At 36.1% G+C, this 20,998-nt stretch overlaps 1 protein-coding gene across 2 annotated transcripts in view; it reads right to left on the minus strand.

Moving 5' to 3' along the window:
* PSMD14 (proteasome 26S subunit, non-ATPase 14) overlaps window positions 1-20,998 on the minus strand; it is a 61,181-nt gene that overhangs the window by 18,727 nt on the left and 21,456 nt on the right. For both annotated transcript variants that reach the window (XM_054044374.1, XM_054044373.1), the window contains exons 4-7: window positions 10,530-10,601; window positions 10,034-10,153; window positions 8,714-8,784; window positions 7,537-7,687 (exon numbers count right to left, since the gene is read on the minus strand). In XM_054044374.1, coding sequence (XP_053900349.1) covers window positions 7,537-7,687; window positions 8,714-8,784; window positions 10,034-10,153; window positions 10,530-10,601 — 414 coding nt within the window. The remainder of the gene's footprint in view (window positions 1-7,536; window positions 7,688-8,713; window positions 8,785-10,033; window positions 10,154-10,529; window positions 10,602-20,998) is intronic.

Here is a 20,998-nt window from a genome sequence, read left to right on the forward strand (position 1 = left end):
TTAGAGCACAGCATATCCAAAAAAATAATCAGAACACTGACACTCACTTTAACAATGAGGTCTGTAAATGCAAGTTTTCTGATTTGTAATATTCTGTTTAGAAACTACATTATTTGTGCAGAGTACATGATGCACTAACATGAACAAAAATGTTGAGAATGTATAGTTATAACATTTTTGCTGGCTTTACAATGAAATAGGAAGGACAAATAGTGATGAAGTTGGAACAATAATATAATTTGTACTTTGTCTAATATTTTGAAAATTTTATTCTGAATGGAAGTACAAATATTAACAGATACCTATATCATAATTAAATATGCAGGATCTTCTACTACAAAAATGTGATGATTCAAAAAAAAAAAAATGTAGTTCTCTAATAATTCAACAGTTATCAGCTTCCTGCTTTTCTTACAAATCAAAACCAAGACAAATTCCCATTTCTCTGTTCTGCAAGTCAAAGTTCAAGGCTGAAATTTTGCTTAGTTCAGATTAGGATGCCTCAGCCTTTCACCTGTAGATCACTGTAATGAATCCACCTTTCACTCAATAGCGACTGAGTTGCTACCATTTGACAGATCTTTGTTGGTTATTTGGATATCTATAAAATAAACTGGTGATCCCATTCTAGCTCATAGTGGACGGATGTCCACATCAAAAAACACTATCACAACTGGCATTCTTGCTGACAATTTCACTGGACTTGGTCAATGATTGATCAAGCATGCAGAATGAACTACTCTGACCTCTAGGGACGTCACTCTAGATCAGAGTTGAAATACATTGGTGTGACACTGTTGGGGAAGCTGGTACCAGGAGTAAATGAATGACTTCAGTTTCAAGTTCTCATAATCTGGCCATTTATGGAACTAAAAATCAGTTACAAAGCAGCCAAAATCTTGTGCTCTGTTCATTCTTGTGATTATTTACTACAGGATTTAAAATAGTAAAGATCACCCAATAAGCAATGCAAAGGTAACTCAAGGATACCAAGCTGGAACGGTCTTCAGTGCCCTTATTTTATGTAAGGCATAATTGATGATTATTTGACTGGCCTTCATTTGACTCCATTAGATCACTGGATAATTTTCCCAAGTCAGTAAGACTCTATATGGCTATGGAAAATTTAGACACTGAGCTGTAGATTTCCAGCATAAAGGATTGTCTTGGAGAGCAGTCCAGCTTTCTTTCTTCTTGTTTGGGAAAGTATGTGTTAAGGAAGTCTAGTCTTAATATATGAAGTTTGAAAATAGCAAAATAAAAAGTTATGCTATTTAATGTGCACTGTTCAGTACCGAGAACTAAGCAAAGGAAGACAGTCCTGTGGATCCAAGGATCTTAACATTTAAGTCAGAAACAGGCAAAATAATATAGCCCAGATACATAACAGACAGATTCAAATCAAGATCTAGAAATGGTGCATATATCTTAAGCAGAATCAGAGTTCTAGGACTTGATGCAAGAAATTTGGTTTTTAGGAGAAATCGCCATTAAGAAAGGGAGGTCATTTGGCACACAAGCAGATGAAGTTGTGGTTAAAGAGATGGCACAGCATTAGTTTCTGTGTAGCGTTTTATTTCATTTAGTTCAAATTAACCATGACCATTCTTGAAGAGATTAAATCTCATTTATGCAGGATAAAGCAAGCCAACAAAACTCTAAGGGGGACAGTTTAATAATCCAATGTTTTCTTATGATAGCTACAGTATGCTTTATCATTCTAAACTGAAACCTGAATAAGCAAACCAATGACCGAGGGAAATATTTTGCTTATGATGATTTTGTGGTTAATGCTCTGCATTAAGACTCAGGAAATCCAGGTTCAATTTCCATCTCTGCCACAGACCTCCATTGGTGAGTCACTTACATTCTGTGCCTCAGTTTCTCATCTGGAAAATGAGAAAGAAAACATTCTCTCAACCTTTCTCTAGTGAGATTGAAGGCTATTCAGGGCAAGGACCATGCCTTTATTCAGAACCTAGCACAATGGGGCCCTAGTTGAAACTTCTAGGTGCTACTATAAAATAAATAGTGCATCTCTTAACTCTACTTTGAAAAGAATATGCATCTGGCTTGTTTCATAGCTAATTCATATAGATTATCCCTTTTCTAGGAAAAGAATCCAAAAAACATGAAAGGACTATGCAATTTAGAATTCCCATTAGAAACCAAGTGGCTGGATGAAGAGCTTTTCGAAAATGGCAAGCTACCCAACATCCTGGGCACAACTTCTGAGGCGTCTAAAACGTTATATTTTTGTATCAATACAAAAACCAGATTTTTTTTCCCCTGGCTCCCTTTAATGAGCAATAAACAACAAAATTTCAGTATCTTTCTAGCTCTCATGAATTATCTCAGGTAAATGACAGAACTTGGTTCAAGCACGAGATACTTTATAATAATTGCTTTACCTGACAAGATGCCTAATAGTTTTGTATGATACATGCAGTTTATTTACAAAAGAAGTTTCCTCTCAAAGAAAAGTTGATCCCTTCTGAAAATGCAGATTGCTCTTCTGTTACAAATTACAGATATTTTCTCTAAGGCCTGGTCCCCACTAAGTCCCCAAATCGGACTAAGGTACGCAAATTCAGCTACGTTAATAACGTAGCTGAATTCGAAGTACCTTAGTCCGAACTTACCGCGGTCCAGACGCGGCAGGAAGTCTCCCCTCGTCGATGCCGCGTACTCCTCTCGGTGAGCTGGAGTACCGGCGCCGACTGTGAGCACTTCCGGGATCGATCTATCGCGTCTTAACCAGACGCGATAAATTGATCCCAGAACATCGATGGCGTGCCGCCGGACCAGCCGGTAAGTGAAGACTAGGCCTAAGTCACTTTGACAGTGTCGTTACTAAAAGGACTACTACAATCCACTGGACATTTAAACCACTGTTTTCAAAGAGATTTTTATATGTACGCCTATTTAATATATGAAGAGTACAAAAAAACACTATTTTGATGCGAGAAACAAATTTCTCACATCAAATATACACCTAATAACTGAAATTCTTAGTAAAATATCCTGGAATGATGTCTTAAAGTATCAATCACGAAAAACCAGTAAAGTGCCTTTGGAAAAGAACTTCACCAGAACTGTTTTCAGTGGTGCCATGACTTTTAGGTTGCAATTTAAAAATATACTGCAAGGACTGTCTATTTACCAGACTTTGGGGAAAGGAGGGACCTGATAAAGACTAATGTTTGGGGGGGAGGGGAGGGGAAAAGGAGAGGAATTGATTATGCTGGATGTATTGTTATTTTTTTGGTTTAGGGATGAGGAACAGCTGCCGATTTTGTAGTTTTTTTTTAAAAAATGACAATTTTTGGCAAAGACAGTGAGCTCTAGAAAGACTTAAAAATGTTAGAAATTGAAATAAAAATGTCAATATTTAGCAATTATAACAGAGCTTTTAATCCATGTATTACAGAATGCTCTACAAAGATGGTTAATCATTGTTAGCCCCATTGGAAAACTGGGGCAAAGAGTAGTTAAGTGACAGATATACAGTCACACAAGCAAATCAGTGGCAACAATTAGGAATAAACCCATGTGAGGTCACTTCTTCCACATCCTATTCTGGTGCCTCTGTGGACTAAAATGAATTCAACCCCAGAAACGAATGTAATACTTTCTGAACTCTGGTAACAGTAACCAGCCAACTTTAACCAGCTAACTCAAGCTTCACTCTTGCGCTTCGTGTTATTATAAACTTGCTGGGAATTATTGTTTTATAGACAGGATACCATTAGACAATACATTACAATTGCTGGTACACAGTTATGGAGAAAAGTTGTGATAAACATTTAAGAATATAGATTTAAAGTAATAAAAAACCCACCACACTTTATGGAAGATATGAATAAGTTGAAGAAAATCAAGAGGATAGCAACAAAAATGACAAGAGGTTTAAAAAAAAATGTGACCTATGAGGAAAAATTGTAAGAATTGGGCACGTTTAATCCAAGGAAGAGAAGGCTGAGGCTTCAAATACGTAAAATGTTGTTGTAAAGAAAACAGTGATCAATTGTTTTCCATGTCCAAAGGTAGAACGAGAAGTAATCTTCTTAGTTTACAGCAAAGGAGATTAGGTTAAATATTAGGGGAAAACGGTCTAACTACAAGGATATTTAAAGCACTGGAGCATGTTGCCTAAGGAGGTTGCAGAATCCCTGTCATGGGAGGTTTTTAAGAACTGGTTAGACAAACACATGTCTGGGATGGTCTGGATATACTTAATCCTGCCTCAGCACGGGGAGATTGATTAGATGACCTCTGAGGCTTGGTCCAAACTGGGGCGGGGGATCGATGTAGGAAACGCAACTTCAGCTATGAGAATAGCGTAGCTGAAGTCGACGTTTCCTAGATCGAACTAAGTTTACTTACTGCGGGTCCACGCGTCGCAGGCAAGCTCCCCTGTCAACAGCACTTCCTCCTCTCGGCGAGCAGGAGTTCCGCAGTCAACGGGAGAGCGCTTCTGGGATCGATCTCTACCCGCTGAATCAGGCGGGTAGTGTAGACCTAGCCTGAGGGTCCAAGCCCTACATTTCTATTATTCTGTGTTTTAAAACAGCACCTTGAATCCTAGTCAAAGCATACCCTAAAAGTTAAATTGCAATTTAAGCCATGTCTACATTAAAAACTTCTGCTGGGTAGCTGTGTTGGTCAAGGGTATGAGGAGGTATGATCTGTGAACACAGTATTGCCGGCAAAATGGCGGGTACAGTTGATTTCTATAGGCTGAATATCTTTTTAATATAAGCAGCACTGCCAACGCTGTTTAAAAAATCATGATAGGTCCCCCCACAAAATTATGTGACTGGTTTAAAATAATAATTAATTTTTATTTCTCTTCTGGGTTTGCTCCTTTAAAGCACACACTGGTCATGTTTTCAAGCTTTTTGCCACAACCATGAGGGATAGAAACTTATTCTTAAAAAAAAAAAAAAAAAAATGAAGGCTGAGACTTTTAATCATTTGACTTCAGGAGATGGAGCTTTAAGATAAACAATACTGCCTGACTTGCAATATAAATCAGAAGAGTTGGTAACAATGACCTCACTGGACGTTGAGCAGTGGGGATCGTTATCTGGCTTGTAGGAAAAGGCGTCTTCCCTTCAGAGGCTAAATACCCCTGCAGTAGCTTCAGACCAGGCAAGCATGGGGACACTGACCCATGCCCCACCCAGGGGACCAGAAGACTGCAGAGACTATTAGGTCCACACCAGTGCAGGAAAAGCCCTCTTTTACCTGGAGTAGGCATAGTAGCACCCACACTCCCACCCAGGGAAGTAGTTAAATAGCAGGTTTGTCATGATCCACTGTGGGCATTACACTAGTCACACTCCTTTCTCAGAGATCTGGGGAGGAATTTTTCCCTCAGCAACAGATTGGCAGTTTAGCTGGTGTGAACACGAAACAGGGGTTAGGCTATGATATCGCAACTCATTATGTAAGTGTGGGGCAGGTGTCCAGTGCAGGTACTCCATAGGGAAAGAATGCAGTGATCAGATAAAATGGATTGGTAAAGGATTTAAAGGAGTTATTCTACAAAGGAGAGGAATTTGGGGGTGGAGGGTTCATGCACCTATGACTGGTATGGCAGGGAGCCAACCCTATCCATCCTTATTCAAAGGGGGAGTAAAGTCCCAGTAGCTGGTTGGCTGGCAACCAGAATGGGTGAAGGGAGAGCGCTGCCAGCAGCTTGCCCACCAAGGTATACGTGAATTATTATGGAATTACCTGCCCTGTACCCTTTTACCTGCCAAATACTCCTTGACATTTAGGAATAAAGTTGCATAATAAACCACATCCAGTGTCTCCTATCCTCCTCCTGGCATAGTTGGACAACGTCATAAGAAAAGTTGTGAACTATTTTTATATTTACAAAAATACCAGACTATACTTGCACTTATATTCAAGATTAGGAAATATAAAAAGACAGCAGAAAAAGTCAAAGTCTAGTTGACATTCACAGTTACAGCAAAGAGTAGAAAATACACTTGGTCTTAATAAGTGCTGTAGAACAGAAGCGTTATTTACTGTGAAGATAAGATTTTTAGCAATTAATTTAATATGAACTCTGATCTAATTTAAAAATGCAGCAATAGAATACACGTTATTTGACTTTGATACAATATAAAGCAACCTGTCCTGATTTTTACAACACAGGAAGAAACAAAGGGAAAATACATACTGATGACTAAGGAAAATCTAGTACATATTTTACTTTTCCCTTCCACACATCAGTTATGTAATCAGGAACTTAAGACATTCGGCCAATTTAATTCCTTTTTAGCATTTTCTAGAGCACCAGAAGCTTATTTGTTTTTAAATCAATCACTTATATTATGGTTTGATGAATACTTATATAGGCAAGCTTTTTGCTTTGAAAAAACTAAGAATAGACCCCAAATTTAGAATGGACCCCAATTTTGCCCTGTCATAATGATGTGATGTCAAAGAGTTCACATATAATTTTATAACAGATGAGCACTCTGAGGTAATGGTAATATTTAGATGAGCTGGTTGGTAGCTTTAATGTAATCTTGCTATATAACTACTGTATACAGAAAACAAATATTTTCAAACTATTTATAAAATTATACTAATGTCATACCTCTATATTAGAATTTATTTTAAATAATTGGTCTACAGTACAATGGAAGTGCATGCTCAAACAAAACACCTCAGCAGTATTTTAAAGCAGTAACCACCTAGCCAATTTCTGTACGTTCTGTAGTTTTTCTAATCCACTCTCCCTGTGGTTGAGCAAAATCGAATTGCCTCTCACATTTGCAGACAGCTCTGTGAAGGTGATAATAGAGCTGCTCCCTGCTGTCATGAGGCAGGAAATAGGAAAATGGCATATGGGGCTAGAAAGAAATAAAAAAAGAACTAAACAAGAACAAAAGAGATTTCAACAAAGGACAACTATAACCCAATGTGCTTTGCAAGTTAATCTTTTCATAATCATTTAACATACTTAATCATTCATCTGCATCTTTACTCAAAAATCTAAATGGCTGAGACCAAGTCTTTAGGGAAGTTTTTATTGTCTAAAACAGTTGGAATGCAGATACCACCAGAAACTGTCATGTGCAATGCTTATAAAATAAAGCACTATTTCTGCTCATGTTAGGGGCTGAACCCATCCCAATTTGCAATTAGTAAGCTTTAACTATCTGTCCAAAATGTAATATCTCAAATTTTAAAACACTATAGACCTGGATTATCTGTTTATTCAAAAAAAGGCTCAAATGGTAGAAGTGTTGAACGGTTCTTGAATAACAAACAGATGACTAGGTTAGAACTGATTATTCCAAATATACAATATGGCTTAAGGCTACAGGCTTGCTCAGGGACTTTTGATGCAAGTGTTGGAACAAATGAAAATGGTACACTTTCAGTAGAGTTTTTTTGATTAATTTATAACCAGACAGAATATTCAAGAACTAATATGAATTTTATAGTGTTTTTATTTCAAATCTTAGTTAAGTAGATTAAAAAAAAAATCATAAACCCCCCCTACTGTACCTTTCCTTTTACGCTCTGGATAGGATCCACCACCACAGCTACAGCTCTTTCCGATAGAGCTTCAAAGCTCTGCTGAGTATTGATATCCACACCAGACAGCCAACAGCCAAAGCCAGGATGACTATGATACCAACCAACAACCATCTCAGGCCTGAAACGAAGAGGGCATTTAGAAATTCCTAGCAATAAAAACGTATGATATGAAACAAAACATTGAAGTAACAGGGTATCAATTAGGATGAGAAGAGAGACACACAGGTGTGAAAAAAGCACCATTAGAAACATTTAAATTACTCACCATAGTATGGTGAAAACATGGAAATGAATAAGTGCGACAAAGGAGTGTTATCATTAAGGGATGCACATTAGCAGTGGTAGATCAAGCTTTCAGTTTTTCACCCTGTTACCACACCTTCCCTGAACCAGTTTTTACCCTTTCAGCTCAAGTAAATATCTATTCTTTAACTCCTTGGAGTCAAGAGTTGAATTTTCACGGCAGAAAGTCCATTTCAGACATGGACGATGGGAACAAACGGCGGGAAAGGATTAAATATCAATTAAACCAGCAGTAGAACTAGGAACTCAGTCAAAAAGCAATTTGCACTGTTCTGCTCAGCTGCTGAGCCTTTTGCTAACATTAATTTTGAAGTTTTTTCCACAGTAAAAGAATTTGAGCAAGCAGATGACAACTGTTGAGAGGTACAGAGTGAAATAAAAATTTGTTTAAACATGAAGATGCTTTTTATCAAAATGTTTTTCCCTTTCTTTTATATATACACTAAATGTAACCCTAGGCCTGTAAATAAAGCTAAAATACCCATAGTGATAATGCTTTCCTATTTTATAAAGTACAAACATTAGTTCCTTTAAATTGAGTTATTTTCTAGCAACTCCATATACTAACTAGAGGGGCATTCAAACCAAAGCTTACTATTATGATAATAATAGACGGAAATTTAGGATACTCATCTGGATGTGAAGTCTATCTCTTGTAAACCATGGGGAGAAGTGGGTTGCATAACATACGATAGTCATCATAATACTGGGTCAATTATTACTGATTAACATTAATGAACACCCCACAGATCACAGGTCTTGCAGGTAGTATATGGAATGTGCAGCCAAAACCCACGCAGTACACCACTTAAACTTTTCGATGTTGCTTTGAAACAGTTACCTTCCTGTCTGCTTTAGCATATCCAACATTTTGGCTTGAAATACAGGATCAACTGCTTCTACACTGACACCCTGATTTTGGAAGAGACACAGCATTAGTGTATTTACATATAAAGTAATTTAAAAGATAAACATGCATGCAAACACTCTTCTTGCTCTGACATAAAATGATCTAATAGTTTCACTAATAAAGAGACATTACTCTTTACAGTTTTATTCAAGTTTGTCTACTTTAATTTTTTTGGAAATTGTCTAATTTTTAAACAAATCAGAATTCTAATAGAGCATTATTTAAATATAAGAACAAATCTATTCCTATAGTTCCTTGAAAAAATGCTAAGTTTTCTGTTTAGAAGGGTGTTTTGGGTGAGCACCACCACCAACCATGCAAAAAACCAAAAACCAAAAAAAAAAAAACAAAAAAAACAAAAAAAAAAAACACCATTCACCCGTCCTCCTCTCCATTTCTTGTTTGTGCACACTCCTTCCTGCTGCTTATTGCCAGCCCAGTTTCAGCTCTGTTGCCACTGTTAAGGGTATATACCCTCTTGCAGAGCCTGGCAAAGGGCATACACCATCAACAAAGGCAGTGAACTCACTATGTACAACATGCTAGCAAATGCATAAAATAAACTGAGAAAGAATTCTCTAATATTTCAATTATATGTAATCTTGATGGTAATTAAGGAAACTGCCTCTTTAATTAAGACCAATATTTCATTTGAGCTACACACAGCGCCACTATAAATTCCAATTCCAGCTCCCAGTTCATTGCCCTCTTTTAATAAAATTCAATTTCTTAAGCTCAAGTAAAACCAATCATGTTTCCACACTAAGGAAATATCATCTAACAGTCATGCCACTAGAGTACAAATTCTGCCCCAGAGAAGCGATTCCAATTCACAGTTTCAGCCGTGCCACTAAAGTTAAGGGCATGGCATCATTTCCATCAAACTCTTACTTTCCAGAGTTTGCATCTTGGCCTTAATACTTCCATCAGTACTGCAACTGGATATACAAGGTCTTGAAGTCACCAGTTTACAAACTTTAAACACTGTGGTACTATACTTATGGACAGCATAATGGCCTTAGTTAAGGACTTAGTGTGAGCCATAGCTTAAACCCCTAACCAAGTTCAACTTAAACATTATCTTAACAGACTTTAGACATTTAATATGGGCATAATCCAGACATGGATATCATTAGTAGTTTCTCATACCTTATGTGTGTTGGGGTGAGAGGAAGGAAAATCATAACATGATGTACAATTATTTAATGTGAGAGAAAACATTTACTTTAGTTCCTACTGAAAAGTACTCACGGTTCCTGATTGTGGCATAGCAAACACATCAATCACTCTGACGGTATAATCATCAACAAATTCTCCAAGCATCAGACCCATAACTTCCATAGGAACACCAGCACGACCATGTTTCAACATCTAAAAGTGAGACCAAAGTTACGACATACTATGGTATGATTTACAAGAGATTCAGGGTTTGATTTGGGATAGTTCCGCCTCTACCAAAGTGCCACTGTTCTTATTTTTATTTTACTCATTAGTTAACAGCGTGTTGTGTGTTCTGAAAATGTAAAGCATTGGAATAGGGCTAAGAATAATACAAGCAATAAAGATTCGTGGCAAGAAAATAACTGGAACATTTACAGTAAGATTCTCTGACTAGATTTAAACAATCTGGTCAAAACCCAAGTTGTCAACACTACAAGTCTATATACTTTTTTCATTTTATGTAAACTGGACAAATAATGCTTTGTATCTTAAGTGCTATATACAGTAAAGAGTGTAGAATACTTACTTTCAGCAGTGCAAGGGAAGAGATATAAACCTGTTCTGCCGTATCCACCGCAGGAGCATCTGTAGGTGGCCCCTACAAAACAGAATAAATTATTAACTATTTACTCCACATTTATTACATCATTTTCCAATTATTTTTATGTTATTTTGCACAAAATTATAAGACTAAGAACAATGTGCATCTGACTGTGCTTTTATGTACAGTAAATCCACTGGTTGCAGTGTTTACAACAAAAACATAACAGCACTTTTTTTTACACTAACCTTTTTTGCAACTTAGTGGAAGTTACCTATGATATCTAGTTAAATTTAAAAATCAATCTAGATATCTAGCCAGAAATCAAATCAAATAAACTGGTAAATATTGTGCTGGGTGCAAACCTGTTACAAAACATACGGGATCAGTGATGAGTTTCCATTAGTCAGAGTTAAATCTTTCAGCAATGCTAACCTTCCTCAGCTGTAAAATATCTCCAATTCACCAATTAACTATGTGTTTCTTACAGTGGTGTGAATGTAAATGCTGCTGGGCTAGCATGATTAACTGGCACCAACACAAACAGCAGTTTCCCTTTGCTTCATCTGTTTTCAGTTAAAGAAGACTTGCAGATAAAGGCAACGGGAGCACTTTTCAGATACATTGGTACAGTGAGCATAAAATGGACCTCCAATCCCTAGGTGGAAAAGCTGTGAACAAAACACTTTGCTCTTTGCTTTATGAGTTGTTATTCAAAAATTAGCACAATTGTCCCAGGTGTGAATGATTGGTTGAGGAAGGTATTGTGTTACTGCTAAAATGGAAAAAAGTAGAGCAGGCTATTTGAAGGTAAAACTATGCTGTTCTTGGGAAATGAGGGTCAAGATGACCTTCTCTAGACAACCACATCTTATTTTATCCCTTTACCGCCCAAGTCATAGTACTTCATTAGTCAAGTGTGTTTGTATTATAGTCTTCATAAAAGGAGACAACAGGGCACATTTGCTCTTAGTAATGCTGCGTAAATGTGAAATAACTAGAAAAAATTCCAGTGAGAAAAAAAAAAAGACCAGTCCATGATGAGTGAAGGGAAAAGAATTATATGAGAATGTATGTTATAATTTTGGAAGGCACTCCAATGCCACAGTGATGAACGCTGTTTAAGACTAGATTTAGACAACTTCATTAAATAACTTCTCGCTTGTAATGAAACAGTAAAATTGGAACAACATGCTCCCAACACAGATCCAAGTGAGACCTATTGACCAACCTTATGGGCCATAAAATCTGTAGATAAAGTCAAGAGTTAAAACTACTAGTAAATTCAGTTTGTATAAAAAACATTTACCTATTGTATCTACTTTCATTTGTGTATGTACACCTCTCTCTCTCTCACACACACACACCCGCCCCCACCACCCGGGCATGGTATAAGGTAGTTATACAACATGAAGGATTTTTTCTGTGGAACATTTTAATAATAATAAATCCAGGTGACTTCCTCCACTACAAATTAAATTTTCTCCTCTTTACTTCCCCCATCTTTCTGTTCAACTAGCAGTAGTCCTATACTCCTTGACTCCTGCATCCACAATTCTATATACCTATTTGCCACCTTTGACTCTTTACTCTAGTTTCCAACCTTCTAGTAATGGACTGCCCTCTATCATCTTGACAGTGGATGAATGCACTTGGACGTCTCTGGATGATGTTGCTGTGATAGAATGGCTACATCACTTACCCAACATCTAACTCACTGTGCTGTGCCATCAGAAGCCATACACCAGAAGAAGTCTCCTTCCTAAAACTCTCAACCCTTCCTCGACTTCTAGCTTGTTACAGGCCATAGTCAACAGTGTCATTCTTGAAATTTTGTCCTCCATCTTTCACAACTCCACCATCCCCTCTATTTTTGCTTGTTACCTCTTTGGCCATTCCATCATCTTTCAGTGGGTTTTCCCAAGGTCACCCAGTGAATCTTTAGTCTAAAAATTATAGTTGAAATTATGTGAATAGGTGATCTCACTTACAGAGAGGGGTGCTGAGGGACAAAAGGAGTTGACTAATACAGGACCTTGTGGGGACCCCCCAATAGAAAGTGAGGGAGTAGGTATTGTTGGAATTAGTGGGATGAATTTGAGAAAGGGAAAATATAGCTTGAATAAGTCTTTTGCAGTATGATTTATTAGGCTGTGGAATAATAAATACCTAGCTCTTATATAGTGTTTTCATCAGCAGATCTCAAAGTGTTTTACAAAGGTCAATATCGTTATCCCCATTTTATAGATAATGAAATTGAAGCACAGGGAGGTTAAGTGATTTGCCCAAGAACTGTTCCAACAATACCTTCTCTGTCTCAACCCTCCCACAGGACTAGCCTAAATAATCTGCCTTACCACAGATACAAACCTAAATATTATTTACCCTCTCCCTCATAGTCATTGCCTGGCCAAGTTGCACATCAACATTCAATCTTTCCCTGGGAAGGTCCCGATTAGCAAGGCATATGCTTAACTTTAAAGTGGGGCTATTAATTGCAGTTAACTCACGAGATTAATTTTTTTTAATCGCAGTTTTCATTGCACAGTTAAACAACAGAATACCAATTAAAGTTTATTAAATATTTTTGGGTGTTTTTCTACATTTTATTTCAATTACACCACAGTATACAATGTGTATGGTGCTCACTTTATATTATTTTTATTACAAATGTTTGCACTGTAAATATGAAAGAAATAGTATTTTTTAATTCGCCTCATACAAGTACCGTAGTGCACACTCTATCATGAAAGTACAACCTACAAATGAAGATTATTTTTTTTGTTATGTAACTGCACTCAAAACCAAAACAATGTAAAACTTTAGAGCCTACAAGCCCTCTCAGTCCTACTTCTCATTCAGCCAATCGCTAAGACAACCAAATTTGCTTACCTGTATGGGAGACTATGCTGCCCACTTCTTATTTACAATGTCACAAGAAAGTGAGAACAGACATTCACATGGCACTTTTGTATCCGGCACAGCATGCCAGATAGGCTAAACATTCATACGCACCTTCATCTATCAAAAAATAAAAGTCTTCTGCTAGTGGCATCTGTCTCAGATGATGAAAATGAACATGTGTCGGTCTGCGCTGCTTTGGATTGTTATTGAGCAAACTCGTTATCAGCATGGACGCATGTCATCTGGAATGGTGATTGAAGCATGAAGGGAATATGAATCTTTAGTGCATCTAGCACGTAAATATCTTGCAACGCCAGTTACAACAGTGCTATGCAAACACCTGCTCTCATTTTCAGGTGACATTGTAAACAAGAAGCGGGCAGCATTATCTCCTGCAAATGTAAACAAACTTGTTTCTCTGAGCAATTGGCTGAACGAGCAGTAGGACTGAGTGGACTTGTAGGCTCTAAAGTTTTACATTACCTGCATTCAAAAATAAAACAGTTTTTTGTACATAATTCTATATTTGTAAGTTCAACTTTCATGATAAAGAGATTGCTTTGCAGTACTTGTATTAGGTGAATTGAAAAATACTATTTCTTTTGTTTTTTACTGTGCAAATATTTGTAATAAAAAGAAATATAAAGTGAGCACTGTATACTTTGTATTCTGTGTTGTAATTGAAATCAATATATTTGAAAATGTAGAAAACATCTCAAAATATTTAAATAAATGTTATATTATTAACAGTGTGATTAATTGCATGATCACAATTAATTTTTAATTGCACAATTAATCACAATTTTTAACTGCTTGACAGCCCCACTTTAAAGTCAATAGGACTTCAGCATGTGCTTAACTTTAAACATATGCTTAAGTGTTGCCCTGAGTATGGATGTTTCCTTGAATTAGGGACACAACAAGAAAAATCATTCTGCCAGCCCCTTATCCATTTTCACTGTTCTTCCCATTTTCCCTGTTCTTTAGACTAATCGTTTCTCCAATTAGTCTAACCTTTCGGAAAGGAGTTGGCCAGAAATGAGCACAAGATTCCAAGTGTAGTCTCACCAGAACCAAATAGTGAGGGATTTTTACATCCTTGCTCTGTAATGTGAATCCTCTCTGTAAATAGCCCAAATCTGTATTGGCCTTTTTGCTAATATATTTCATTGCAAACTCATGTCTAATTAGGTTCCCACCATCCTTAAATGTTATTCAGCATTACTGCTATTTTCCAGTTATCTGTGTTTCTACTTTATTTGGCAAAAGGTGTTTTACCTTGCATTTTCCCTAGAACGAATCTCATGTTACTTTCTAATCATGTTTCTAATCAGCGCTGGTCCCTTTGCACTATTTCTTTGTCCTCACTGGTGTTCAGAGCTCCCCCAATTGTATTATCATTTGTGAATTTCATTAATATGGTGTTTACTCTCTTCTAAATCATTAAAAAGATGTTAAATAACACTGGACCTAATACTGATCCCTATGGTACCCTTCATGAAAAATTGCTATGTATTACTTACTACATGTGGTTCTTTAACCAATTGACAGTGTTTTGATTCAAGTGATTCACATTAATTTGGGGAGCAGGAATTAGTGATAAAGAGTATCAAATACTTTATTAAAGCACAAATATGTAACGTCTACTTTATTTCATCCACTAATCTTATAATTCTATCAGTTTATCTGGCATAATGTATTCTTAAGTCATGCTGCTTTTGCACAGAGGTTTTTTGTTTTTTAAAATTGCTACGTACTCAACTACTGCATTAATAAGGGAAAGGCTTATGACATGGTAACTGCAAGGAATACTTTTAAAAAAAATTGGAATAAACTAATGAGGTACCAATCCTCTGGAACAAGTAACTCTTCAGTTCACTGACTATTGAAAAATAGCCTTTATGGTTTAAAAGGCTGGTTTGCGAATTCTCTTAATGTTTCCATATGTTGAAAATTAAGTCAATTCGGAAGCCAGAGTATGATTCACAAGTGGTTACCATTCTAGCCTATGCACTGGAATAGTGGTCACAAGTCCATTCCATCTGGTGTCTGGGTGAACAGTACAGATTCCAAGGGACCCTCCTCTGGCCCATTCCCACTGCAGCCTTCCAGGGGCCTGTGTACCCCTTCTGTGAGCTCCAAGAAGAGACTGAGAGCCTTACATGACCCTTCATACCAGATGCAAATGTCACCCTTAGTAAATTTAACTGCCTGCCAGCTTGAGTGAAGGGGCACTGTACTGATGAAACTTACTACTAAATTAAATGGTGCATCAAACCTGAACTTTTAGATATTTACATCTTCAATACACCTTGATTATATAAGCAGATAATCAGCAAAAGAAAAATGTGCTTTTGCTCCTTTTTCATGTTTAGAGATAGCCAGAAGAGTCCCCTCCAACACCCTAAAAATTCTTTATTGTATTTCACATGAGAAATAGGAAATATTTCCTTCCCTTATTCCTACTGGATAATTTCTTGGGAAAACAGGAGAGTGAATGGGGATTATAATATCACAGGAGACGAATCTGAGAAATTCCTTAATTTGTTCTCTTATAAATAAGGACAATACAATAACTATAAAAAGTCAAAGGAAAACTGTTTTAAAAAATCCTTAGCAACCAATATATACGGCAAGCACAAAGCATTCAGCAACATTAAAATCAATCCCTGGGGGGGAAAAAAGGGAATAGATGCTGCTACCTCTAAACTGAATCAGTGAACTGACCTGCCCTCTAGCCAATCATCTCATCCATAATCATAACCAGTCTTTTTAATTTATTTATTTTTAATAAAAACTATCACTTAGAAAAATCAGGATTACTGGTAAACTTGCATCATGAACAAGCATTTGTTGTGTCTCTTATTTAAGTGAAGCAAAATTAAGTTTTCAATAAGTGTTCTAAGGAGTAAGAATCCATGAACAGAATGTGAGGATAAACTAAATGAGGGGTTATTTTTCTTTCACATGCTTAAAATATGATCCAGTATAAGAAGCTGTGACTTTTACTTGGCCAGCCCTTGTTGATTAAGTGTTACATAAGGCATTTGCCATTATAACAGCAAGAAAACTAATGCCTCAAAGTGTTATCTATTCAGGCCTTTTAGCAAATTTGTTAACACTTTTAGGTATATTACTCCACCTTTCTCTTAGTGTGAACTGGTATCAATTTAGCCAATTTTATTATGTTATTAAAATACCTGCTGATTAAATGTGAACTAAAGTGTCACTTTCGAGCACTGCCTGTCACTTGTACTATTTGTTTTACATTTATTTAAAATATGTATATAAAAGTGGACTTGAGATAGATAGCAACTGTGAAAGAAATATTTCAGACATTTTCTATTGTTTAATTTTATGTCAATACTGCTCTATTGTCACAATAATTGTATAAAAGATGGATTTTAAAATGTGTCTCATTTCAACAAAGAAGGGATTTCAACAAAGAAGCCCCATTTGACCAAATGGGAACAGTCGCAAAAAGATGCAATGAGCTAAGATCATGATATACGATATATTTCTTTGTGGTGATATCCAACAACAATGAATTCTTACATAAAATATAACATCTGATGTATCCAACATCTCAATTTTTTACAACTGGCACCATTTAAAATACAAAAAAAAAAAAAAAAAAAAAAAGACAAGACAAACATAAGCAAACACACAAATATACAAAGCTATAGTGTTTATTTTTTAAACCAGCAAGGTAAGAAAACCTTTTAATACTTTAATTTTGTGATTATTAAACAACTAGTGTGAAAAACAAGCCGCATGTAAACTATTTCTACTGCCTCTGCTTCAATGACTAGCTGAGGACACCTGTTATAGGAGGTGTTAATTGGCAATAGGAGTACAAGTCAGAAGCATGTTCCCCATCGTCCTAACCCAGCAAGGCTAGGTCATTAAAGTGGAAATGAATTCTTTCATGCTGACTTAACCCTTTGAGTACATAATTTCAGCTGTTACACCTAAAGACAATTGAGGGAGATTAATTTAAAACTTGTGTTACTTCTGAATGTGGAAAAAATCATTTCCACCACTTGCTCCAAAATAAATCCTCTGGACAAAAGTCACTGCGCACATTATATATGAGGGAAAAGTCACCAGGACACAAATGCAACACCTACTACTGTGGAGTAAGAATTATTTTGCTTTACATATTGAAGAGACTCTTGAAAGAGTAGGCATTTTAAATGACTCGGAACTATTATATTTTTTAAACGTAAATCAAACAGACTAAGATTCATAAACAGCGAGTAAAATGTAACACTTTGTAGACCGTTACTTGACAAAAGTGCATAGGAATAGGACAATCTACAGAGAGAGGTGCTAGTGATAGTACAAAAGCTACATAAAATTGATTTGTTGGACTTCATACACTCCTTTTAGGTCTGCTAATGTACACTGTATACTCTGATGACCAACTGACAAAAAAATCTAAGACTCCTTTCATGGTGTGATCTCATTTACACAGTAATTCCTAGAATTAAAATATAAATCCAAGAAAAATAAAAATGGAGCTTGAACCCAGGGGTACAATTTTTGCTGTGAAATAATCAGAATATTTACTACATATGAAAAGATAACAGAATATACTTGAATTAAATACAGATGTTTTATTCAGTCCCCATGATAAAGGGTAAAGTTTCTTCAGATTTCAACAGTTCTCTTCATTTAATGCACCAGAACAAAAAAAAACCATACTGCAGACTCTACAGTATAGCAAATTAATAGCTCTCTAACACCAGGGAAGTCACAGAATGATGAATTCTAGGCTGAACAACAAATCAGGAAACACCAGAGGAATTTACAGAGGAAAAACAAATTTTAGAAATAAAATTAAAATTTTCATGCGGAATCACCCGTACAGTCTGCATAGTGGGCATTCAGCATATTTTATTTAGCTTTCTAGTTTCTTGCAAATACTTCTTAATCTACCAGACAACTTTTGCAAGTAAGCATTATGCCTACAACTGTTTGCAAGTTTAGGTCCGTATTTGTATCAAACAAGCAAACAAACACGCTACAGCTATAAAATAGCTTCAATTTCTACAAGCACTATATATTTATAAACAAACCATGGTCTCTCTAGCTGATTCACATACTATCAGAAAGAGAAAATTTTAGAAATGTTTGCAGTTAGTCATTTATCATATATTGATCCTCCAACTGGAGCACTGATCTTGGGCTAACATCAAGGCCTCTGCTGGTGTTTTAAAGCATGTACTGTGATGAACCCAAAACTAGCTGGGATAAGATAAAGCTGCACAAGAAAATCCAATGTCTCTCAGTATATTTGCCAATTCCCCATCTCCTCTGCAAAAAGATAAACTCAATAATTCAGGTACACCCCTAGAGCAAAACTAAGGTAACTCAAATTAATAGGAACTCTAGCTGTATTAGGAATAAAAAGGGTGTCTCACACCATCAGTCTTGCATATAAGGACTGTGGAATGGGAAACATAACATTATTTCAGGAAGCTTTGGCAGGCTTCAAAACAACACAAGCGGTTAAACTGGCCTGCGACAGTAACTCAAACTCATAGAAGCTTTGGGTCTAAAACTGAAGCTTTAAGAATATTAAGTAATTTTTCCAAGTGTGCAGTCTCTCTATCTTACAGAGTAACTGCACAACCAGAGTCAAGTCAGACTTTTTCCATAACAGAAGTATAAAAAGCTTAAAATGATCAACAAAGAAAAAACATGCAAATTATTTGGTATCAGGTGCTAGCTGATCGATCCAAAATTTTTAATTTTAACTAGTTCGCACAAAAATTCTTCTTTGTCTCTGCTAATAATATCTGCTAAATGAGAGAGTTTTAAGGAATTGGTTGAGCTACCCATTCAGAAAGGCCTATGTACAGATTCTACTTCCTATAAACCTTAAGAACTCAATTATGTTTTGTTCTTCTTTTGAAAAATTTTTCTTCTTTTGAATAGATGTTAAAATTTTATCTTAAAAAAAAAAATAGTGTTCATATTTCCTAAAGCTGCTAGACAGACAAGATCTAGAAGACTGAAGTTCAAGCTCCTGAAAAATTATTTTACTCAGATGCTTTTTATTCTTCATCGCAGTTTAAATTACTGCCTCATGCCCTTCTCACTATGGTCTAAACACTAGGGGATCCAAGGGTCCAATCAGATCAAGTAATGCCTTTGTGCCTATGTGATCAAAGTTAAGCTTGAAATTTGATCTCAGTACAATTTATTTTAAAGATGACCAGCCAAAATCCTAATTAGCCTGTTTTATTAAAAACATCTTATTTCCATCATTAAAAATATATCTATACTGCAGAATTAGTTATACATATGTATTACTTTAAAAGAGTCTATAATCCTTAAAATGTATTTTAGAATGTTGTTAAGAAATGTATTAAAATAAAGTGTCCACCTGAATGCAGGTATTTCCAGTTTTCTTGTTTTGTTCAAATAAAAAACTCAAGTAATTATTAAAACCGTGTAAGGAACGTAATGCCAGACAACAGTACTTGCAGTCAATACTGCCTCCTACTCATTTTCAAAAATGTAAAGCAAATTTTCAGGATATAATAAAACTTCATTAAGATGGAAATAAGGTTGTAAATATCAGAGGAGAGTGAAGGTGGAAAGAACCCCTGAAAATGCTGTAATTGTCACACAGAAAAACAAGATCATACTCCTCACCCAAAAATGCTAAAAAGCCTGGAAAATTCAGAATTAAAGTTCTGCTTAAGGAAAATACAAACAATCTAATAATTGTTAGAAATTCATTTTGCAAAGTTCCAGTATTCCTGCCTTCAAAATTCCACGCTCACTGCTCAAAGGGATTTTGGATTTATTTCTTGGCTAGAGACCACATTCTCAGTGGGTATGGGGAAGAGGGAGCCTCAAGGCAGATAATGGAATTTAGGGTGTATAAACTTATACCCATGCAAAATTTCAGTAGGTAAACCCAGGTTCTCTTCTACTCTATCTGGACATCACACCTTAATTAGGGGAATCTAGTGCTCTGCAGGTATTAATATTGGGTACCAAAATCATATTCTGTGCAGTGACACATTTAAAGGGATTTAAAACAAAATACAGCATTCCTATTCCAAAGAGTTTACAGTATGAAAGAACAGGATGCACTTGGAGACTCTGCAAGAATAGCTAGTAATTTTTTTTTTCTGTTTTTATTTTATTTGTTATGACTGAATGCATTGTGGAAGAAGTGCATCTTCAGGAAGAATTTGAATGAAAAGATACTTCAGGCAGGACATCAAAAAACAAAATAAGTGCACCGCATCTCATTGCAACTCCCAACCAAAAGAAATTTGTCAGTAGGTATTTGAGGAATGTATAGCAAAAAGAAGTAGGACTGGATAACATTAAGATGACTGTTTCCTCAAGCATTTCTGACATGTCCCAACCACCTCTGCTGGCATATCTGGAGAGAGAGTAACTCAATAGTGCTAAAACCAATGTTAATCATTAAATAAGGTTATTTAATCCAACCTGTGGATGCAAAGTAGTATGGGAAGCTGCAATTACATGACTATTCCAGGCTCACCTCGTAGAAGCTGGAT

The sequence above is a fragment of the Malaclemys terrapin genome, chromosome 11 (assembly GCF_027887155.1).
Source record: "Malaclemys terrapin pileata isolate rMalTer1 chromosome 11, rMalTer1.hap1, whole genome shotgun sequence".
Classification (NCBI taxonomy): domain Eukaryota; kingdom Metazoa; phylum Chordata; order Testudines; family Emydidae; genus Malaclemys; species Malaclemys terrapin.